At 31.4% G+C, this 26,558-nt stretch overlaps 1 protein-coding gene across 1 annotated transcript; it reads right to left on the minus strand.

Annotated features, from left to right (window-relative positions):
* Positions 1 to 6,588: 6,588 nt before the first annotated feature.
* Positions 6,589 to 15,203, minus strand: LOC141701262 (putative Histone-lysine N-methyltransferase ATXR5). The gene is made up of 5 exons (XM_074504947.1): positions 15,068 to 15,203; positions 7,391 to 7,605; positions 7,161 to 7,261; positions 6,851 to 7,072; positions 6,589 to 6,748 (listed from the first exon to the last, which is right to left on the minus strand). The coding sequence occupies exons 1-5, from the start codon at positions 15,201 to 15,203 to the stop codon at positions 6,589 to 6,591; spliced, it is 834 nt and encodes a 277-aa protein (XP_074361048.1).
* Positions 15,204 to 26,558: the final 11,355 nt, after the last annotated feature.

Below are 26,558 nucleotides of genomic sequence, written 5' to 3' on the forward strand. Positions count from 1 at the left end.
TCCCCAGTAGGACAAAGAAAGTCCACATTGAAATTTCAAACATCTTGCACTCTAGAATTTGCATGTGCTTTCTCTCAACCTTGGCATTTTGCTAGGGTCGATTTACACAAGATTTTTGATGAATAATTCCATAAGTTTTGTAAAATTGAGTGCAAGTAACATCTGCAAATTCAGGTGCATTATCTGAACGAATAGAGTTAATAGCAGCAGCAAATTGAGTACGAACATACTTGTAAAAGCTATTATAATAATGAAACTATTCAATAATAGTATTAGTATATATGTTAATATGTATGTATTAATGTATGTACACATTCATATATACACAATCACTATATGATAATGATAATGAGCTATAGATAAGCATGTTAAATACATACCAAATAATAAATTCTTATAAATGAGTTATAAGATGAAATAAATATGACATAGATAATAATGTAAGTATTAATAAATATTAATGAAATTAACAATGATTTAATTATATTATATAATAATATGTTATAAATTAGTGATCAGATGAAATAAATATGACATAGATAATAATGTAAGTATTAATAAATATTAATAAAATTATAAATGAGTAAATTATGTTATATAATAATGAGGTAGATATAAATATAATTATTAAATGAAGTAATAAATGATTATTAATAATTGAAATAAATATTTTATAAATATATATTAGAGTATTCATAATTAAATTTGTTCGTTGAACTCCAATATTATTATTTAATATAAATAATAGATGAACACAAATTGATCTTTAAATAGAAGCTGGTGTGTAGAATTCTTAATACTTTATCACTTTAGTGTCAATCCCTACCCTCTTTTACAATAACACCACCAGTCTTCTATAGTTTTTTTAAAAATTTAAATTTGATTATAAGCTCATTTTGTAAATATAAATTGTGTTATTAATGAATTTTAAATTATATTTTCTTTTATGCTATAATATTTTCAAGCTAATAACTATTAAATTTGTAAACATATTAAAATTAGGTAGAAATTTTTTTAAAAAAAACATGAACCAAAACGGTTAACCGAACCAAAAACATTATTTCGGAAAAATGAGCACAAACCGACATGCACACTCGTACTTTTCACTTTTTATTATCCTAACATGTTTTAACCCGGAAATCCAGCATATCTAAACGAGGCATAAACGCAAACGCGTCGTCAGATTTTTCAACTTAATCTAGTAATCTACTTGGCCTATAAATATTTTAGGGGAGTAACCACAATAACAATATTTTAAAATTTAATTAGAAAATGGAGTCATTTTTAAACATTTTCCAAAAATACCTTATTTTAAGTATAATTATTTTTAAAATATAATTTTCAGCCTTTAACATCCAGTTTTATCGACATTTTATTTTATATTTTTTTGTTAAATAAATTTGATTTATGTTGTATAGGTTGATTTTATATTTGAAATCCAATTCAAATCTAAATTAACTTTGAAGAAAATAAAATTGAAGTTGCAAATTTACATTGCAAAACTTATAAATCATTTTTTGAAAATGAAATTTTTAAAAATTATGTTTTTGAAAATTATTTTATTCATATTTTTGGAAAAACTATTGTCTAAAAGTTGTATTTTTTAGAAAACCTTTCGGTTTTTTCTTTCAATTATATTCGAACAACTTTGAATGACATTGTAACTTTTAAGAATTATAATCAAAATTTACACGATCAATTAAAAAAAGTTAATATATAATACCGAATTTTGTATACAGAATTGAGAATTCAACCGTAAATATCGTGATACTAGAGATCACTCTCAAATCGGGTTAATAATCTAGTGAGTCACTAAGTAGGGCTAGTATATCATTTATCATGTTGGTCACCGAACTCCAAGCGGTTTCAAACTGATCACTTAATTTATGACCAGAAAAATGAAATTTTAAAATTTTCGCATGCGCTATCTATCTCAAAAGGTAAAGACTAACTCAACGATGTAACAGTTTTTCTCTGAAATAATATGTATAAACTCTTATTGCGTAATTAATATCACATTAATTGTATTAACATTGGCTTGACATTAGCACATTAGAGGAGGCCCAAGACCCTTGATAGGGGCCAAAAATAGCCTAGGAATATAATTGGTGTTAAAATTAATTAGACCAGATACGGTCCAATAACGAAGCCCAATTAGAAAGGGCCCAAAACCCTGAATATTAATTAATTATAAAATTAATTAATAAGGGATAAATCAGTGTCAAGATGAGTCCCAATGAGGATATAAATCCTTGAAAATTAGCCCCCAAGGGACCTGATAGGATATGGAATCAGTTTCCTACTTTCTAAAACTCCAAAGTCCATTCTAATTCTGAGACTTGCCCACCAAGTCTCCTAACCCAAGTCTAATTCAAGGACTCCCAACATCTATATAAGGGGCCTCACCCCAAAAATCAGAACTACGTTTTTTTGATTTGATCTTTGGCAATCAGTAAGGTACTAAGGCAGATTGAGTCACGAAACACAAGAGCAGTCAAATCGAGCCTCGAAGCTCACGTTTCTTAGTAATAAATACAGCAATTATTATACTTTAGTTTTTGATCCATAATATTTGGCGCCGTCTGTGGGACAGCACAACAACAACCATTGCGAGAACACGGATAACAAGCAGCGTCCTTGAAGGAGGAACACCCACGGGGACAACCCAAACGATTTCGTCAACCGTGGAGGTACCTCCGCATTCAAGCTCCGCATTCAAATAAGAGATTGAACGTGCTCTGGTTGAGTTTGAACTAGGAAGTTAAATGTATATAATGATATCTCATAGATTCAATTGACTTGACAAATATGAGTTGCCTTGTAAATCAATTGTGAAAATAATTTTTATTAAGCTGAGTGTGAGCCTGTAAAGAAGATCATTTTATTAAACCTATTTTTCTTCTTTTGAATTTTGTAACAATCTTCGCCACAAATATCACAAACGAGTGTTGATACATTATTCCCGTAGTATAACATAAAATCATTTTTAAATGTATCAATTTTTTCATACCCCAAACTTAGCTTCTTCATCAATGTCCTTGTACTATAGTATGTAAGAGGCAATGTATTATGCTTAGAAAGAACATCGAAAAGCAATGCAATAATTCACAGCATTTTGCCATATTCACAGCATTTTGCCATATTTTTGAAATGTAATAATTTACTAATAAGTGTCATCTTCACATACTTTTTTATTACCGGGATAAATAGGAGCTCCAACATCAATAAAATCCTTGTAGACTTGAGAAGAACTTGAGTTTAGCGTTTCTTCATCAACATACTACTACCTTTTATTTTTCCATCCTTATTATTTGGCCCACTAATATCTCATAATAATGTATGTATATCAAAAGTTTTTTCAGTTTTCATAGTCCAATGACGCTTCCTCCTTTGACTTCCTAATTTTTTTCATCATGTACCTCCCACACTTTATAAGTTTCCAAAAAACCATCCATAAGGAAATGATTTCTCACTCCATCAAACTTGAAAAAATTACCATTTTCACATGTATTACATGGGCGCCTTATTTTTTCTCCCTTAATTCAATGTACACTAGCAAATTCAATAAATGCATCGACACATTTCCTATATTCATCATTTGATGATATAAATCGATTTTCTGAACATCGAGAAATCCAATCCCAATTAAGCATGGACGACATCTACATATACATATTTTTTGGTCTAATCAATTCACAAACATAAGATTATTACTCGTACAAAATTTTAGTACACGTAAAAAATTTATTATACATACAAATATACTCATCGTCAACCAATTTCACAGACACATTCATTACACACACAATTATAATACACACAAATACAAATATACTCATCAACTAATTACACGTAAACATTTATTACACAAACATACATAAGTTTATTACACACACAAATTTATTACACCTACACATAAATATATTACACATAAATACAAAGAAATTTACAATTACATGGACAAAATAAACTTACAATTCCAAATCTTCAGGTTCGTCAACAAATTTGATAATTCATAAAATACAAGATCTACATACACACAAATATATATATATAAAAAATATATATGTCTGTGTGTGTGTAAATAGCTTAAAATTATACAAAAAATGACGTCAAGAAGTACTATGAGCAAAAATAACTGAAAAACCTCCAAAGCAACCCCATTGGTCACTTTCCGAACTTTCATGTGATTAAAATATTATATCTCACACCAATCAATCAAATAGGTTGGTTGAAAAATTTAATATGTCTAATTGCAATCATGTTTGGTCCTAAAGTTGGTCGCAATAGATAAATACCGACTGTTGCCTCAGTCGGTAAATTTGTCTGTGTAATTACCGACGAATGTGGTTGGTATAGAGTCAGATGATAAGTTAGATTAAAAAATAGAAATGACTGGCTGATATCGGCGTATTGTATGAGTTCGATCGATATATGATGAATATGGTCATTGTTCGCATAAATCCCAAGAAAAGCCACAATCGGTCATGATTAAGTAGATCAGTCGTAATAGTTGGTCGGTATTGGTTATATCATGTCTTAAAAATTTGCCCGATAGTTTTAAAGCTATCAGAAATTTTTTTAATTTCAAATAAAAAATCAATAATTAAATCCACTGTTCATCATTTACAATCCAAAAAAATTTAAATCGCAGTTCATACCTACACCGAATAAATTAACATAATTAAAACAAAAACAAACAACATTCAACATTCTCTAATATGGCTGTAAGTCATCTTTAAATACTCGATCACCTTCAATTGCTCTTCAAATTCCTCCATCGTGATCCCACACTTGTCCATCTCATAAATTAGTTGATTTTCGATCTTCTTCTCCTACATCTTTTGTTCAAGCTTCGATAAGTTTTCCTTCGCTTCGGTGAGTTACCGACGACTTCCCTGTAGAAACGATCTTTCGCATCCATGCCTACATTTATAAAAAATACAAACAAAATATGTTAGATCATATATACTCCATATTCATACATAAAGACATGCGCGCATAAACACACACACTTATAACCATCATCAATATATATATATGTGTGTGTATGTAATATACCTCAAGATTAACTTATAAATTTTGAAAAAAAAATCAAAAGATGATATAAACTATAAGTAAATAGATCATATGCATGTATATATAACCATAATCGGTCAAAAAACATAAATATTTCATTTTCTCATAACTGCAGAGAAAATTAGAGATCATCTTTTTCACCGAGAAAAACCGACCAACACCCGATTGGTATACTGGTCGAAGTTAGCTGATGTGTAGATCAATTTAACGGTTATTCAACAAGGTTTGACTTTTACATTTATCGACCGAACAACATTCAATTTACTTGATCAGAATTTTGTTTGATCTAGACACCACACGAGCAAGAGTAAAAATATTTGACAATCTTTGACCGTGGTCAGAATAAGCGGTCGGTAATACACATATACTGATCGCCGATATTTCTGCACGGTCATTTCTTGTCATTATTTTGAGTTGGTCGAAATAAGCTGGTCAAAAAAAGCCATATTTCTTGTATTGTGTGTTTCTTGTAGTGTGATATCTTCCCTAACTAGTACATATCACTTACTTTTTACTTTTTGATAGCTTCATTTCTCTCTCTCCCAATTCATAAGTAAATTTGATTATTAAAAAATAAGTTAGGACGTAGGAAACGAGATATTGCTTGGAATGAGACAAGTTTTGTATCTTAGAGGACTATATATATATATTTTTTTATAAAGTTTTAGAAATTTGTTGAAGTTGCTCTTTATTATAATAAAATTTGATTAGTAATTTTCTTGGAAGTTATAGGCAGGTGCTACACCAATGGACTATGAAAACTACATGAACACTTACCATTGTTAGACTGTAATATAAATTCATTTTTATTAGGCCTTCTAATTTTAACACTTTATAGTTTTAAAATGAGTTCTTTACTTAATATGGTATCAAACTTATAAAGGAGCTCACAAAGTTTGAGTGTCAAATTTATCACTTATTTAATACAATATGAAATGTTAAGTACTTTTGTGAGTAAACTTGCCCCTGTGCATAAAACTGATCTTCAAAAATTTGTGATTTTTGTGTCAAATGAACAAGATATATATATAAATATATAAACTTGCAAGAGGAAGGAACATAATTCTATGTTTGGAGAAAACAAATTTATAGAAGTTGATTAGAATGTGAGATTTAGGGGTTAGAGAATAAAATTAGAATTTTTCTAAAAAATAATTTCTTGTTGTTTCTTCATGGTTGTGAAAAAGGAAACTGTGGATTAGCTCCCGGATGTAGGTTACATGTGTGTAATGCTGGAGAGGTTGTGGCACTTTCTTAATGCTTTATATGTGACTTATACAATACCGTGGTTTCAAAATATATTATGTAATCTCTTAATTTAGTTGTTACAAATTTATTCTATTCATTGCGGAAACTAAAATTTGTAGCTATTATAAGTCATTAATCTGAAACTACATATCAACAACTACATGTATTATAAGTCATTTAGCCTTACTAAAATATATAACAAAATAACAAATATGAAGAATGAGTACATTGGTAAAAAAATGTTCATTCCTAGGATGCCTCCTAAATAAAATGTTGTGTATCATATCCATTATCTTGTCCATTATAATCGAAACAAAGTCGTTCTCCCTTTTTTATATTACGAAGAGCGACAAGATAAACATGACATTTACCACGAACATTGTACCTCACAGATTTGAGGTTTTTCTTCTTTCTTCCCTCCCTGTATTTTTACAGCACTAGTCAATATTTTGGTATGGGTATCCATATTTTTTAGACAACGAAAAATATAGAATTAAAGGGTATGAACCACATAAATACTTACGCAGAATGGTTGTTAATGCCACTGATGAAGCGAGCTATATTTCCCCGCTTGTCCGGGCAAATAAAGAGACCATCTTCTTCTTCTGAGTCTCTGTAAGTAAGGAGGGTCATAAAGCTATCAAAATTCTCATCATCTCTCCGATTCCTGACAAAATCTACATCTCCTGTATACTCAGCAAGAAAAGTCATGGCTTTGATTGGACCATCTGCTTCAACTTTGTACCTGGAAATGCAAAAATGCATAATTAATATACATTCTATCTGTATAATTAATAACAAAACCCAATTAATCTATCAAATATGTTTTATACCCTTCCACTTCATCAAAAACAACTTTAAGAGGAGGACATTTTCCTCCTTTCATCATTGCTTTACATTTCTTTATTGTTATGTAATCTTCGGTAGATAGTTCCTAACCAAATAAGAAATATAACATTAAATACAATGTGCATTCAATTAAGATAAATTCGAAAAGAAAAGAACATTACTTAACAAAGGAAACGAGTTGTGCTCCTATAATTAAAATTTAAAATGTATATACCTGGATGTCATCTGCCTCATACTTGGATTGATTAGCAGATTTAGGAGCCATGTCATGTGAGTATGTCAGTTTATCACTAAATGCTACGTTCTTACTCTGCAGAGCAAAACGTAGAGAATCCATTTGTCTGTTCCTACTCTCAACATCATTTGCTGGAACGTACGGAAGAAATTTTGTAGATTTTTTTGGCAAACGTTTACGCCTTTTTTGAGGAACTAAAATATCAACAATATATAAGATAGCTATCAAAATATGAGGTCATGACAATAATTCATAATACAACTAAGTAATTTATAATACAACTATAAGTAGAAAAAATATTATGAATCATGTTTATATTTTTAAATACATTTTAAATAAAGCTCAAGTAAGATAAATGTCAATTATTTACATTTGTAAAAAAACAATTTTTTTTAATGTATATGTGAAAAATTAGCACATCTTTAGTTGTACCTAGTTAGTTTAAATGATGTACACAACTTTGAGAAATAGGCCCCTACCTGCTACAAAGAAGTTAGGGGGATTTATGGTCTGTTTTTGCTTTTGACAATATTAGTACTAATAAAACAATATGCTATTGATAAAATGCAAAATTATGTCACATAATATGGAAATTAGCAAAATTAAAATTAAAATTAAAACACTTCATGTACTAAATAATAAAAAATTAACAACATATATATATGTACACAATTCCAAAAATGATCAATAACTTGATTTAAAAATAATAAAATCTTACCTTCGGGTGAAATGTATTTAGCTATAATCCCAAAATACCTCTTCCTTGACTTCTGCAATATAATCAAATCAAATTTAAAAAGAAATCCAAATTGTAAAATTAAATAAAAAAATTTCAGGACCACATTTTTCCTATTTACCTTACTTTGATTTTTAAAGTTACACAAGTTCTACAACCAGTGGATTATTAACAATTGTAACAATTGTAATCTCAAATCAACACTTAGGTCACAACAATTATTACTACTTGTATTTCCGATCCGTTGCCACTAAAACTTAGATATTAATTTTATTAGGACGCGCACAAACATACAATGTAATGAAGTAGAGGTGACAGATACCTTGGGTGCTTACTGCGGCCACACATCACAATACCAGTTTTCAGGGGGAATTTCAAGAACAGCCGGTCTCAGACCACTTCATAGAAAACCATTATCACAATCATCACATATCAATATTTGGTCCTCTTTGTCCCCAATCCCACATATCTTACATGTGAGCTCATTATAATAAATATTGTGGAGCCACAACAACTATGGTTGCCTTCAGGAGATCTTCTATATATTTCTCTTTTGGGTGGACTGGGGGGCCGGCGATGTTGGGGAAGATGGGGCCGAGAATGGACTGGTATTAACTTGTTTTGTGGCCTGATATAAATCGGCCAGTGACCTAAACTTGTGCACACGCGGGAACCTTCTTAGGGTGGAAACTGTGGAGGTGGTTGGGTTGAGAATGTGGGGGGGTAGTTGGGTTGGAAGCTATAGGTGTGTTGAATGAAGACATCTTCAGATCTGTTGTAAAATGTCTGAGCTTGTTTTTTGTAATTGGGGATTTTTGTAATTGAAGATGTTGATGGGGAGAGGGCTTTGTGAAAGGGATTTATAAATACAATACAGGGCAGAGTTTTCTAGGGGCTCTAGGGGCTTGAGTTTTCTAGGAGCGAGTTTTCTAGGGTTTAGCGGTTATCAATATAGCCGTTACCAATATAGCCGTTATCAATATATATTTCAGTAATATATACATTATTTTTTTTTCAACATATATCATGTAGTTTTAATAATAGTTCTACAATATTTTGTAATACTTGATAATATTAATATATTTTGTCAATTATTATTTTAATTGAATGTTATTCCAAAAAAGTGATATGTGTGAAGCAATTTATCATTTATTCTATCATTTTATTTCTTCCTTAAAGATCAAATTTAGCAATCTCAATACACAATATGCACACCCTCTATAGATCATCATAAATTACGTGTTTCAAAAATTAACTATTTTCAAGTAATAATATTTAATTTAGTAGGTGAAGGTACGAGTTTTTTTTCTCAAAAAGTCTTTTTTTTCAAGAGAGAAATGATGTAAAATTTAAACTCCAATTCACATTTAAATTACAAGATTACAATATAAAACAAAGTCAACAATTTTATTATTGAAAAATCAAAGGTAAATATTTAATTAAGTTATCAAAAGAATAAAATTATGAAAGTGAGCTTATTTACCAACTTCAATCCCCCAAATAAAAAGTGGTCACTGTATTTTTTGAATTTTTTGGATTGTTTTAAGATATGTAAGTTCTTTATTCAAAAGTCTTAGAATTCTTAATTCCTTCATTTCAATTGACAACTTGCATGCAATTTTTTTAGAATACTTCATTGATCCATTGAGAAACATTAAAACTAAAATCAAATTCCGCTAAAAAAAGTAAAATCGAGCTAGTAAGTGAGTTAAAGAAAAGCAAAAAATGGCCAATAAAAGTAGCATGAAAGAAATGTTGTTTGATCATAATATTGCAAGTAGCAATTAAACATGAATTTCTCCGTGGCACATTGTCCACTATTCCAGTGTACGTGTTACATTTCCTACACCACTTACCCCCATCATAGGAATGTGCTTTATAAGATGTATCTTTAATGATAATCTCATCCCATCATCTCCCCTTTATGATAATGTACAAGATCAATAAAAATTGCTATGAATCAATATACTACAAGAAAAATGTCCATAGACATCGATTTTCGGCGATGTCTATGTTGTTTTGCAACAGATATTGATGTCGGTGATGTCTATTGTAGACATCGGCCATACACCGATGTCTTTCAGCCCATTAGACATATAATTTCCTTCAAACAGTGATGTCTATCAATTTTTAGACTTCGATTTCAACACAGAGAAACTAATGTATATTGTACTTTTTGACATCATTTTTAACACAACAAAAGTGATGTATATTTTATTCTTTTATATAAGCTTTTTCACAGTAAAAAATGATGTATATTGAATTATTAGACATCCATTTTGTTACAAGAAAATTGATGCATTAACAAAATTAAAAACCTTGGAGTCATAAAATATATGTCCATTGCACAATTTAGAAAATACATTCAACTAATTATCATTCAACCAATACATCTATCATCATCAGTACACTCTAGCGTAGGACATATAATACAAGTTGTAAGAAAACTAAGAATCCAAATTTTTAAGTTGGTACATCGTTTGGGACGAAACATGTGTAGCAGCTATGCAATATCCTCTGCCTTGTGTAGGAAGGATCCCAGTTCTGATAATAATTCAAAAAATCAACCAGCATCTCTATATTTGGTGTATCCCAACCTAAACCGTGGCCAGCGTCTATAAATGAAAACCACAAAACTTGGTACTATGTAACACCACATCAAAGGCATTTAAGATGTACATATTTTACACAATAGAATGACACAATATCCAAGTTTTAAAGAATATCTAAAAGCTTGTACCTGATACACTATAACAAATCTGGCCATTTACGACGGTTTTTTTGAACTGAAATCGTCATAATTGAGCCATTTATAAAGGAAAAATCGTCATTTTGGTCGAGTAGTAAGTTCGTTTTTTTGTCACAAGATAAAATCGCGTCGCAAGTTAGGAAGTAGGGGCCCACATAATCAATACGACGAAAATAACGTCGTAAGTTATGTACTTACGACGGAAAAAAATGTCGGATATTACTTTATTGAACCCACTTTTAATAAGATAAAACATAATATTATGACAGAAAAATGCGTCGTAAGTTACAAATTTCTGACAGAAAAACGTCATATTTTAGGAATTAGGGCCTATTTACGACGAAATATGTGATGAACAACCGTCGTAAGTTTGTATTTCCAGGTTTAAAAAAATCTAGCCGGATTCCGGGCACTTTCCGGCAACCCCAATTCAACAATTTGATAGATTTCTTCAACATCTAATTTTATTAATAGATAGATTTCTTCAAAAGGTGGACTAACGACTAGAGACTATGTTTAGTTTCCATTATTTCCTTCAATAGTAGTAGGTAAAAATCAACTAGTATAAATGACATGAAAAGTAAAAAGCCAGATTATATAGATACGACCATGATATTAAAAATAAAAAATAACCAATTAACCAATATAAGAATGAATATGCATATTGAATATATACCACAAAGCGTACTGGAATATTCTTTTTATCTTGAATTACGGACTGTAATAAAATAATTGCTTCATCTAGCATCTGTACATCACTATAATGCAACTTTGTTAATAGACTTTGTGTGTTTCCTTTCTCCTCAGATTTCCTTATAATTGGGACAGCCTGCCTCTTCCTGATTTAAACATTCCAATCTATGTCAAACCAAGAAAGACAAAGAAAAGAGCAGTCAAGATGGTCAAGTCTGTCAAACTTCAATTCAAGTCAGTGACCAAACCCAAACCCATTGTCAACAAGGGAGATCAACTCTTCATTTGTGACATTAAAGAATTCTCAGACATAAATCTTTATCTGGATGAGCTAGAAAAAGTTAGAGTTATTGATGCTTACAAACATCTTCCAGAAAGATTAGTCTTTAGGTACAAGGGTGGAAGAGAGATGACTTGGCCACTTCACAGAATTCTCAATGAAGGTTATTCTGTTTTGGTGAAGATTTTCTCCTCAGTAAAGAAGAATTTTGGATTTAACATTGTTGCCAAGAAAATGGTACTGAACAAAATTGAGGAGATAATGAACAACAGAAGAAATCCAAATGCACTACAAAGAGTATTAACCATTCCTTTTACTGGAGATAGGGTGCATTTGAGGCCATATTGGATAATGGAGTTCAAGGATGAAAAATACATCAGAAGATTCTTCAAATTTGAAGATCAACTAAAACATTCTAGCAATGAAACTCTCAAGGAGATACAAGAAAAGTTGGATCAGTCAAATGAGGATGAATTTGAATTCTACAGGCAACTCCAACACCAGATTGAAGAAAATAATGTGAAATTGAGAAAGAAGTTCAGACAATCAAGGAAATAAGCTAAATTTGCTAAATCTAGAGGAGCACCTTGAAAATGACCTGTGAGATTTTCTACAAACCTTCTTCTCTGTGTTTATCAAAAAATTGCAGCACTTGTTAATTTTATCTACTAGAAATCTGTCTGTATTCATAGGGTGTTTTGTTATTATCAAGTTTCTCTTAATTTATGGCTACAATTCCAGTAGACATAAATTGGGGGAGATTGTTAGAAATATGTAGTGCACTTGATGATATGTTGAACAAAACACTTAGTAGATTTAATTCAGTGAATTTGTAACCTTCATCGGATGATCACTTTAACATCCGTTGAAAGGGTAACTTATGTTACAATAAGATTAGTAGCACATTTCTGCAGCCTATTTACAGGTTTTAGAGAATAAAGAAGCATTTCTATTTTCATGCTAAACTGAAGTTATTCAAAGATGTTGGATGGAGAAATAAAGTAGCATGAAATTAGACTAGGGACATTTTGTCTTATTTTTTTATCTTTTTGTCATATATCTTAGTGATATATAAACCAAGTGTAGCAAGTTAAATTGTATCCAAGTTATTAAGCAATTACCAGAGAAATAGATAAAGCTACATCTGTAAAGAATTTCTCTGTTCTTTGTAAGTTCAACTTGTAAGCAGCTGTGTGTAAACATTGCATCACATAGTTCTCATATTAATATATATCTCTGGTGGAAAATTTCAATCCACCAGAAAGTTTTGAAAGACTTGTATTTAATTACTTTGTGTTTTGATTTCATCCATACTTTCATTCCGCACCATAGCCAAATCAAACACATTTATATATTCACAGTAAAACTGTTCTTAAAATTGAAAAAGTAGCCAGAATTACATTCAACCCCCCTTTCTCTAATTCTTTGCTAGATTGTTAGGGAATAACAATTGGTATCAGAGTAAGCTCTTGAAGAACAAAGAGTTTAAAGATCACAACAACTAACAAGATGAGCAGAAAGGATGTTGGAGTAAAAATTCCATTTCTGGATAAAGACACCTATCACCATTAGAAGGTGAAGATGCATCTGCATCTACTCTCTCAAGATTAAGAATATGTGGACTGCATTGAGAAAGGCCCACATGTCCCTATGATAGCTACTATAGTAAATAAGCCATCCATCCCAAAGCCTAGAGCAGAATGGTCTGATCCAGATATTAAACAAGTTCATAAGGATAAGAAGGTCATGAATATTTTATTTAATGGTGTTGATGGTGACATGTTTGACAACATCATAAACTGCAAAACTGCTACAGAGGTCTCGGATACTATTCAGGTCATATGTGATAGAACTGAGCAAGTAAGGAAAAATAAAATGCAACTGTTAATTCAGCAATATGAGCATTTTCATAGTGAAGAAAGTGAGTCACTCACTAACATTTTCAGTAGATTTCAAAAACTGCTGAATGCTCTAAAGTTGCATGGAAGAGTCCATTAAACAAAGGACTCAAACTCAAATTCCTCAGATCTGTACCAAAGAAATGGAAATGTATGTCAATCTTACTAAGAAACTCTCAAGATTACAAGGAATTCACCTTGGATAGACTGTATGGGATTCTAAAAAGTTTAACAATTAAAATTTGGAAAAAAAATAATTTTAAATTTAATTTTACTTTAAAATAATTTTTGATAAGTGTGATTTTATTATGATTCCTACTGTAAAATTACTCTAAACTCTTTAATTAAAGTTCAATGATTTTTTAAATTAAAAAATTGTGCAACTTTGATTTAATTTTGGAAATTAAAATTTGTAATTATATATAATAAAAATAAAATAAATCTATTTCTGGTTGATTTTTGATTGGAAATTAAAAAATTAATCTTTGATAATTTTAAAACTACTATCCTCCCAGTGATCAAAATTTAATCGATTTAACTACACAATCTTGTATGAATTTTATAAATTAATCAATGAGATTGGGAATATTTAAAATATTTTTTTTTAAAAAAAAGAAGAAAAGAGAGCTTCTTTATGATTTTTTTTTATTTAATAAAATAAATTAAATATAATTACTTGAATTTCGTTAATATAATGGATTCATATAATTATATTTCATCTATGTCTACAATATATATGATATTTAAAATAAAAATAATAAAATAATAATCATTTTAACAAACAAGAATTGTACTAGTTATATAACGAGTGCATCTATCTTTTAATATGTGATTAAAAATGCTTTAAAATATAAAAACAGTTGACTAGTGACGGAATATTGTTAAATTATGAGTCACTTATAGAGTAAAGTTGCATGGAGTTCACCTTATAAAGTCCATGTTGTGCAAATAAAATATTATCTAAAACCTGTTATCTTGCAAAACATTCTGGAACATGAACATTTATTTTGTGCAAAGTAAACTTGTTTTGTATAATAATATATTTTGCTACGTTAGACTTGTAAAATATGTGCAATCTGCAAGATTTTCAATAAAATTGTGATATTTGTAAAATATCATTGGAAAAATGATATGTTTTGCAACAATTTAAGCTACATTTTAGTTGCACAAGGACTCCAAGGACTCCAATGAAACACTGGACTCCATAGAACCTAATATATTATTTATTTTAATCAAGGCCGACTTAAGAAAAAATTAACATCTGTTATCCCGAATCAAGGCACATAATATTTAAATGTACTTGTGATTCTAATTGCACACAATGCAATTGCAACATTAAGTACGAAAAAGAAGATGAAGCCAACATGAAGGAAAAAGACAACGAAGAAGAAGCCAAAGACAACACTTGTACTTGCAATTGCCACTAGTCTTGCCATTTTCACTGTATTAGAAAGAATTATAATCCGTGGATAGTGTACATTTATGCTGTTGGTGCAATGGTAGCAATGGTTGTTGATGCCTGGGACGATGATGCGCCACCTGTCCACACTATAGGAACTTTGTTCTGTTGTTTCCAGGTCAAATGCAAATCTAGTTTGAACATTTTTTTTAGTAAGCAGGTGGGTGTCCCAGGGACACTAGTTCTAGTTTACGCGCACCTTGACTAATCTTGGAGAAAGATAGTTTGTAAAATATTTAATAATTATGTATGCTTGCTTTTCTATGTGCTTTGCTGATAAAATAATAATTATGATTGCTTTTAATCCTGGAGAGGGATAGCTTGTAAAATATTTGATAATGATATGTATGCTTGTTTTTCTATGTGCTTTGCTGATCAGGTTGGAGTTTCAGACAAAGAAGAGTATTGCAAAGGAAGCTTAACCATATAGCTGAAGTTGCAGATACATCCTCCTTAAACGGTCTTAACTACGTATTACAAGGTGCACATGCTCTTTGTAACTTTTAATTTTTTGATCCTCGGGTTACTTGCGTATTGTCAATGAGGATGCATATAACATATTCATGGAAAATTGATACTATTAGAAAAAAATAGAATATATGAATAGAAAATGTTTCTAATGACTTATGGTTAGTTGCATCTATCTATATATTCGAAAGAACTTGTGTTACTATCTAAGGCGCATGCAATTTAATCTGCTACGACTAATAGAAAATATTTTCTTGCCCCCCCTGCTTAGGGTATTGATAAGATTTTAAATTGACATATCTCAAGCAGACTGTTAAAGGAACAGGTACATACCAATTTTGATGCAGAACTCTGTATCTAGTATTTCTATACCAAACTAATGTCTGCAAATCAGTTCTTGCAAGGCTAACCTCATCTGTTTTTATCACAATAGCAGCAAAACAAGATCCCTTGCTGAATATTAGAAGCAGAATACTGGCTAGAGATTGTAAAATTCTAGATAATAAAACTACTACTTGTTATTCAGAAAACCATTGCCGAGCTCTTACTTATATTCTTATAAGGTTTCTGTAGTTTGGGTAAAAGATCAGCGTAATTATTCATTAAAGGGTTTAACGTGACCTAGAGGAAAAAACATGTAAACCTCATCAAGTAAATCACCATCAAGAAATGCATTTGTTGAACACACTTTAGGTGTAGCTATAGAAGATCTTTCCTTAATCATGATGAACACCTATCCTTATTAGGTAGTGCATTTGATAATGATCTTATATATCCATTTTTGCCATTAACTGCCTTATTGTGTGGAAGCTCCATTAGATTTTAAAGCATCTTGTTGCCTATCCATGACCTCTACCCCCTTACTGCGTATAATTTTCCCTAATAATCTAAGCTTCGAGTCAGTTGGAAACCTAGCATAAAAAGAAGTCTAGAGATAGCAGATATCTGAGGAAGTGACACGCACAATATTTTTTATTAAAGATGAATCAGCTGAAGAAGAACTATGAATCAGAGTTTAAATCAGAAGCTTGAAAATCAGCATCGGCAATATAGGTGATCATGAGAATGTTTGTAAAAACAACACAAATACAGCAGGAAATTATTAAGAAGAAACAATAGTTGAGCTTGCTGTTATAGTGCTGGTAAATATTATTAAAGAATTATGATCTTCAAGTTCATGTACTTAAGATTCACATTAATAATTAAACAAAATGTACTATACTGAGAAGTAAGAGGATTATTAGTAGTTAGTAGTAGAAAATCAAGAACATAATAGTCTTGTCAACCAAATTTATTAGTTGACTAACTCTGCGTACAAATGCCTAAAACTAAGTCTAGTGTTTCATTATTTGAATGTTATTCTCTAGAAAGGTTCATCTCTAGGAGACTGCGATCACGCTTACCTCTTTCGAAACCTACAGTTCTACCTTTCTGATCATTCTTTTAATTTTTCTTTGAAACTTACTTTTTCGTTTTTGTATATCATATTCATATATGTATTGGATCATCCTCACATACTCAACTTGTCCTGCCGATTTAATTTGTGATTTTTCAATTTATCGCAGAGGTGATTAAAGCTCTTATTCAGCAGAATGCATCCTCTTTCCAATTTTCCAGTCTATCTGTAAATCAATTTGTATCTTCTTATCAATATATATAGTTTGTCAGTCGTTACACCTGGTATGCCGGCATAAACAAAATAATAACAATAAAACTTTGTATTAAACATAACAATAACTATTTGTTGGTTTTAATTTAAATTTGGTTTTCGTATTTTGAAGTTTGTATTTAAATAAATCAGCTGTTAAGTCAGGACTGCAGCTAAGGCTTAGTTAGGTGTTTGTTTCATGTTTTATAGGATCGTGGAGTAGTAGATGAGGAGTAGGAATGTAGTCGCTATTTTCTAGGAACCAGCAACTCTTGTTTCTATTTAAGTACTTCTTGTAATCTCTTTGGCTGAATAAGAAGCTAAGTATCGTATTAAGCTCTTCAGATTTATCTACTTGTGTTAAAGAGTTCAAATATATAGTTCTGTTTTTACATTTGGTATCAGAGCTCATATATTCAGAGTACTCTCGAGACAGCACTGTAAGATGGATAACGGGAAAAACAAAGGTGGATCGTTTGGGCTAACTTACCCAATGTTGGCCAAGGGAAATTACACGGCGTGGGCTTTAAAAATGAGAGTGTTTATGCAGGCCCAGGGAGTATGGAATGCGATAGAAGCGCCTGACCCCAAAGATGAGAAGAGTGACAAGATTGCCTTGGCCATGATTTATCAGGGCATACCTGAAGACATGTTATTATCCATCGCTGAAAAGAAAACAGCCAAAGAGGGGTGGGAAGCCATTAAAGTCATGTGCCAGGGAGCTGATCGTGTAAAGAAGGCCAGAGTGCAGACACTTAAGGCGGAGTTCGAGACTTTACGGATGAATGATGGTGAGCAACTTGATGACTTTTATATGAAGCTCAATGGTCTGGTGTCTACCATTCGAGCTTTAGGAGAGGAAATGCACGAATCATATATTGTTAAGAAATTGCTTCGAGCGGTTCCGTCCAGATTTCTCCAAATAGCTTCAACAATCGAGCAGTTTGGAGATTTAGAGAAAATGACAGTTGAAGAGACCGTTGGTTCGCTTCAAGCTCATGAGGAAAGATTGAAAGGGCAGAATGAGACAGCAGGGAGTAAGTTGTTGTTGACAGAGGAGGAGTGGTCCAGGCGTGAGAAAAATGACACTAAACTTTTACTCACATGGGAGGACTGGCTAAAACGTACAGGCAACACTGATGGGACTAACAATTGGCGAGGTGGTCGTGGTTTCAAAGGCATGAGTCGAGACAAAAGCACTGTGAGGTGTTTCAATTGTAATATGCTGGGGCATTATGCTGCAGATTGCAGGAGGCCTCGTCGAGAAAGAAATCAAAAGTCTGAAGCAAATCTGGTGGAAATCAAAGATGACGAGCCTGCATTATTGTTGTCTGAGCTAGATGAAAGTAAGACACAAATGGTGTTGCTGAACGAGGAGAAAGTAATCCCGAGATTGGAGACAAACCCAATAGCGAAGAGAACGTCATAAGTATGGTACTTGGACAATGGAGCTAGTAATCATATGACCGGAGATAAAAACAAAATTCTCGACGCTGGATGAAGGAATAACTGGTGAGGTAAAGTTTGGAGACGGGTCAACCGTGAATATAAAAGGGAAAGGGTCAATCACTTTTAAGTGTAAAAATGGAGAAGAAAGAATATTTGCTAATGTATTCTATATTCCATGCCTGTGCAACAATATTATAAGTCTTGGACAGATGTCGGAAGAAGGTAACAAGGTGGTAATGCATGGTGATCTATTGTGGGTTTATGAGAAAGATGGGAGGGCGTTGATGAAAGTTAAGAGGTCTGTGAATCGGCTGTATAAAATTATGCTGGAAGAGTCACCAGGTGCCTGCTTATTTACACAGAATACAAAGATGGAAGAAGAGTCATGGCTATGGCACTGTCGCCTAGGCCACGTCAATTTTAACGCAATGTCCATCATGAAGGAAAATGATATGGTTGTAGGTTTACCCAGATTGCTTCAACCTACTGAAGTATGCAAGGGATGTCTCATGGCGAAGCAAACACGGACTCCGTTTCCCTCTCAGTCAAGCTATGCATCTAGCAAAGGGTTAGAGCTGGTCCACGGTGACTTATGCGGACCAATCTCTCCACCGACCCCATCTGGAAAGAGGTACTTCTTACTTTTCGTCGATGATTTCAGTCGTATGATGTGGGTTTTCTTTTTGTCAACAAAAGATGAAGCTTTTTCCCAGATCCTTCATGTGAAATGACTTTGATAACAGAGCTTTGAGAGAGTTGATTTCCTCATTGGAATTTCCAGAAATGAGTAGATTGTCTACATATACTAGCACAAGGGTGATTTTTAATTCCTTCCTGTTTGTGAAGAGACTGTAATGAGTCTTTGATTGCAAGTAACCTAGCGTGATCAGATTTTGTGAGAGTTTATTGAACCAGAGTAGGGGACTTTGCTTCAAACCGTACAAAGATTTTACAAGCTTGCACACCAGTTTTTATGGTGTAGAAGCTTGATGTATAGGACATTTCATATACACAGTCTCAAGAAGGTCACTGTGTAGAAAAGCATTTATGACGTCCATCTGAATAGCAATCCAGTCGTTCATTGCAGCCATATCTAGTAATGTTCTAACTGTAGTAAGCTTAATTGAATGTTCATCGAGCTCTATGCCTCTCAACTGTCCCGTCTGGATTAAATTTAGTTTTGAACAACCATTTGCACCCAATGGCTTTCTTGTTTGGTGGTAGTGTAGTGACTTCCCACGTTCCATTATCCTCCTGAGCTGACAACTCTCTGTTCATAGCGTCTACCTAATGTGCTTCTTGCACTGCTTAATTGAATGTTACAGGATCATTGTTGTTGGATAGAGATGCCAAGAAATAATTGAATTGAGGATTGACAACTTGATCAGCAACATACGACATGTTGGCATTTGGTAGTGCTGTATGAACAAAGTTTTCCAACCAAGCAGGTGTTTTTGTGACTCTCGTAGATCTTCTTAACACTGGGGAGTCCTGAGATGTTTCCTCATTGTCAGACATATCTGGTGCTTCATCTGTCTCAATGATAAATATGTCATCATCACTAGTATCTTTCAATTTAGGCAGTTGTGGCATTATACAAGGAACAGGGTGAACATATGTTTGGGGTGAGGTAGGATTTAAGGGAAACACAGTCTCATGAAATATGGCATCTCGAGTAACAAACATCTGCATATTTGTCAAGTTCAGTAATTTGTAGCCTTTCGGGTTAGGAGGGTATCCAATTATCACACAAGGTACTGATCTCGGTTCAAATTTATCATGAGTTTGGCTTGGGTTAGACGCAAGTATCAAACAACCAAAGGCTCTCAAATTGTTAAATGACGTAGGCTCTTTGTGAAGTATTTCATATGGGATTTTGTTATTTAAGGCTTGTGTGGGTAGTCTGTTTATTAGGTAAGTGGCTGTCATCACAAACTCTCCCCAGTAGGACAAAGAAAGTCCACATTGAAATTTCAAACATCTTGCAATCTCTAGAATTTGCATGTGCTTTCTCTCAACCTTGGCATTTTGCTAGGGTCGATTTACACAAGATTTTTGATGAATAATTCGATAAGTTTTGTAAAATTGAGTGCAAGTAACATCTGCAAATTCAGGTGCATTATCTGAACGAATAGAGTTAATAGCAGCAGCAAATTGAGTACGAACATACTTGTAAAAGCTATTATAATAATGAAACTATTCAATAATATAGTATTAGTATATATGTTAATATGTATGTATTAATGTATGTACACATGCATATATACACAATCACTATATGATAATGATAATGAGCTATAGATAAATATGCATGTTAAATACATACCAAATAATAAATTCTTATAAATGAGTTATAAGATGAAATAAATATGACATAGATAATAATGTAAGTATTAATAAATATTAATGAAATTAACAATGATTTAATTATATTATATAATAATATGTTATAAATTAGTGATCAGATGAAATAAATATGACATAGATAATAATGTAAGTATTAATAAATATTAATAAAATTATAAAAGAGTAAATTATGTTATATAATAATGAGGTAGATATAAATATAATTATTAATTATGAAGTAATAAATGATTATTAATAATTGAAATAAATATTTTATAAATATATATTAGAGTATTCATAATTAAATTTGTTCGTTGAACTCCAATATTATTATTTAATATAAATAATAGATGAACACAAATTGATCTTTAAATAGAAGCTCGTGTGTAGAATTCTTAATACTTTATCACTTTAGTGTTAATCCCTACCCTCTTTTACATTAACACCACCAGTCTTCTATAGTTTTTTTAAAAATTTAAATTTGATTATAAGCTCATTTTGTAAATATAAATTGTGTTATTATAATGAATTTTAAATTATATTTTCTTTTATGCTATAATATTTTCAAGCTAATAACTATTAAATTTGTAAACATATTAAAATTAGGTAGAAAATTTTTTAAAAAAAACATGAACCAATAAACGGTTAACCGAACCAAAAACATTATTTCGGAAAAATGAGCACAAACCGACATGCACACTCGTACTTTTCACTTTTTATTATCCTAACATGTTTTTAACGCGGAAATCCAGCATATCTAAACGAGGCATAAACGCAAACGCGTCGTCAGATTTTTCAACTTAATCTAGTAATCTACTTGGCCTATAAATATTTTAGGGGAGTAACCACAATAACAATATTTTAAAATTTAATTAGAAAATGGAGTCATTTTTAAACATTTTCCAAAAATACCTTATTTTAAGTATAATTATTTTTAAAATATAATTTTCAGCCTTTAACATCCAGTTTTATCGACATTTTATTTTATATTTTTTTGTTAAATAAATTTGATTTATGTTGTATAAGTTGATTTTATATATGAAATCCAATTCAAATCTAAATATAACTTTGAAGAAAATAAAATTGAAGTTGCAAATTTACATTGCAAAACTTATAAATCATATTTTTGAAAATGAAATTTTTAAAAATTATGTTTTTGAAAATTATTTTATTCATATTTTTGGAAAAACTATTGTCTAAAAGTTGTATTTTTTAGAAAACCTTTCGGTTTTTTCTTTCAATTATATTCGAACAACTTTGAATGACATTGTAACTTTTAAGAATTATAATCAAAATTTACACGAACATCAATTAAAAAAAGTTAATATATAATACCGAATTTTGTATACAGAATTGAGAATTCAACCGTAAATATCGTGATACTAGAGATCACTCTCAAATCGGGTTAATAATCTAGTGAGTCACTAAGTAGGGCTAGTATATCATTTATCATGTTGGTCACCGAACTCCAAGCGGTTTCAAACTGATCACTTAATTTTATGACCAGAAAAATGAAATTTTAAAATTTATAGCATGCGCTATCTATCTCAAAAGGTAAAGACTAACTCAACGATGTAACAGTTTTGTCTCTGAAATAATATGTATATTGATAGGGAATAAAATAAACTCTTATTACGTAATTAATATCACACTAATTGTATTAACATTGGCTTGACAGTTAAGCACATTAGAGGAGGCCCAAGACCCTTGATAGGGGCCAAAAATAGCCTAGGAATATAATTGGTGTTAAAATTAATTAGACCAGATACGGTCCAATAACGAAGCCCAATTAGAAAGGGCCCAAAACCCTGAATATTAATTAATTATGAAATTAATTAATAAGGGATAAATCAGCTGTCAAGATGAGTCCCAATGAGGATATAAATCCTTGAAAATTAGCCCCCAGGGGACCTGATAGGATATGGAATCAGTTTCCTACTTTCTAAAACTCCAAAGTTCATTCTAATTCTGAGACTTGCCCACCAAGTCTCCTAACCCAAGTCTAATTCAAGGACTCCCAACATCTATATAAGGGGCCTCACCCCAAAAATCAGAACTACGTTTTTTTGATTTGATCTTTGGCAATCAGTAAGGTACTAAGGCAGATTGAGTCACGAAACACAAGAGCAGTCAAATCGAGTCTCGAAGCTCACGTTCCTTAGTAATAAATACAGCAATTAGTATACTTTAGTTTTTGATCCATAATATTTGGCGCCGTCTGTGGGACAGCACAACAACAACCATTGCGAGAACACGGATAACAAACAGCGTCCTTGAAGGAGGAACATCCACGGGGACAACCCAAACGATTTCGTCAACCGTGGAGGTACCTCCGCATTCAAGCTCCGCATTCAAATAAGAGATTGAACGTGCTCTACTGGTTGAGTTTGAACTAGGAAGTTAAATGTATATAATGCTATCTCATAGATTCAATTGACTTGACAAATATGAGTTGCCTTGTAAATCAATTGTGAAAATAATTTTTATTAAGCTGAGTGTGAGCCTGTAAAGAAGATCATTTTATTAAACCTATTTTTCTTCTTTTGAATTTTGTAACAATCTTCGCCACAAATATCACAAACGAGTGTTGATACATTATTCCCGTAGTATAACATAAAATCATTTTTAAATGTATCAATTTTTTCATACCCCAAACTTAGCTTCTTCATCAATGTCCTTGTACTATAGTATGTAAGAGGCAATGTATTATGCTTAGAAAGAACATCGAAAAGCAATGCAATAATTCACAGCATTTTGCCATATTCACAGCATTTTGCCATATTTTTGAAATGTAATAATTTACTAATAAGTGTCATCTTCACATACTTTTTTATATTACCGGGATAAATAGGAGCTCCAACATCAATAAAATCCTTGTAGACTTGAGAAGAACTTGAGTTTAGCGTTTTTTCATCAACATACTACTACCTTTTATTTTTCCATCCTTATTATTTGGCCCACTAATATCTCATAATAATGTATGTATATCAAAAGTTTTTTCAGTTTTCATAGTCCAATGACGCTTCCTCCTTTGACTTCCTAATTTTTTTCATCATGTACCTCCCACACTTTATAAGTTTCCAAAAAACCATCCATAAGGAAATGATTTCTCACTCCATCAAACTTGAAAAAATTACCATTTTCACATGTATTACATGGGCGCCTTATTTTTTCTCCCTTAATTCAATGTACACTAGCAAATTCAATAAATGCATCGACACATTTCCTATATTCATCATTTGATGATATAAATCGATTTTCTGAACATCGAGAAATCCAATCCCAATTAAGCATGGACGACATCTACATATACATATTTTTTGGTCTAATCAATTCACAAACATAAGATTATTACTCGTACAAAATTTTAGTACACGTAAAAAATTTATTATACATACAAATATACTCATCGTCAACCAATTTCATAGACACATTCATTACACACACAATTATAATACACACAAATACAAATATACTCATCAACTAATTACACGTAAACATTTATTACACAAACATACATAAGTTTATTACACACACAAATTTATTACACCTACACATAAATATATTACACATAAATACAAAGAAATTTACAATTACATGGACAAAATAAACTTACAATTCCAAATCTTCAGGTTCGTCAACAAATTTGATAATTCATAAAATACAAGATCTACATACACACAAATATATATATATAACATATATATATATATGTCTGTGTGTGTGTAAATAGCTTAAAATTATACAAAAAATGACGTCAAGAAGTACTATGAGCAAAAATAACTGAAAAACCTCCAAAGCAACCCCATTGGTCACTTTCCGAACTTTCATGTGATTAAAATATTATATCTCACACCAATCAATCAAATAGGTTGGTTGAAAAATTTAATATGTCTAATTGCAATCATGTTTGGTCCTAAAGTTGGTCGCAATAGATAAATATTACCGACTGTTGCCTCAGTCGGTAAATTTGTCTGTGTAATTACCGACGAATGTGGTTGGTATAGAGTCAGATGATAAGTTAGATTAAAAAATAGAAATCACTGGCTGATATCGGCCGTATTGTATGAGTTCGATCGATATATGATGAATATGGTCATTGTTCGCATAAATCCCAAGAAAAGCCACAATCGGTCATGATTAAGTAGATCAGTCGTAATAGTTGGTCGGTATTGGTTATATCATGTCTTAAAAATTTGCCCGATAGTTTTAAAGCTATCAGGAAATTTTTTTAATTTCAAATAAAAAATCAATAATTAAATCCACTGTTCATCATTTACAATCCAAAAAAATTTAAATCGCAGTTCATACCTACACCGAATAAATTAACATAATTAAAACAAAAAACAAACAACATTCAACATTCTCTAATATGGCTGTAAGTCATCTTTAAATACTCGATCACCTTCAATTGCTCTTCAAATTCCTCCATCGTGATCCCACACTTGTCCATCTCATAAATTAGTTGATTTTCGATCTTCTTCTCCTACATCTTTTGTTCAAGCTTCGATAAGTTTTCCTTCGCTTCGGTGAGTTACCAGACGACTTCCCTGTAGAAACGATCTTTCGCATCCATGCCTATATTTATAAAAAATACAAACAAAATATGTTAGATCATATATATACTCCATATTCATACATAAAGACATGCGCGCATAAACACACACACTTATAACCATCATCAATATATATATATGTGTGTGTATGTAATATACCTCAAGATTAACTTATAAATTTTGAAAAAAAAATCAAAAGATGATATAAACTATAAGTAAATAGATCATATGCATGTATATATAACCATAATCGGTCAAAAAACATAAATATTTCATTTTCTCATAACTGCAGAGAAAATTAGAGATCATCTTTTTCACCGGAGAAAAACCGACTAACACCCGATTGGTATACTGGTCGAAGTTAGCTGATGTGTAGATCAATTTAACGGTTATTCAACAAGGTTTGACTTTTACATTTATCGACCGAACAACATTCAATTTACTTGATCAGAATTTTGTTTGATCTAGACACCACACGAGCAAGAGTAAAAAATATTTGACAATCTTTGACCGTTGTCAGAATAAGCGGTCGGTAATACACATATACTGATCGCCGATATTTCTGCACGGTCATTTCTTGTCATTATTTTGAGTTGGTCGAAATAAGCTGGTCAAAAAAAGCCATATTTCTTGTATTGTGTGTTTCTTGTAGTGTGATATCTTCCCTAACTAGTACATATCACTTACTTTTTACTTTTTGATAGCTTCATTTCTCTCTCTCCCAATTCATAAGTAAATTTGATTATTAAAAAATAAGTTAGGACGTAGGAAACGAGATATTGCTTGGAATGAGACAAGTTTTGTATCTTAGAGGACTATATATATATATATATATATTTTATATAAAGTTCTAGAAATTTGTTGA

The sequence above is a fragment of the Apium graveolens genome, unplaced genomic scaffold (assembly GCF_009905375.1).
Source record: "Apium graveolens cultivar Ventura unplaced genomic scaffold, ASM990537v1 ctg366, whole genome shotgun sequence".
In the NCBI taxonomy this organism is placed as follows: Eukaryota; Viridiplantae; Streptophyta; class Magnoliopsida; order Apiales; family Apiaceae; genus Apium; species Apium graveolens.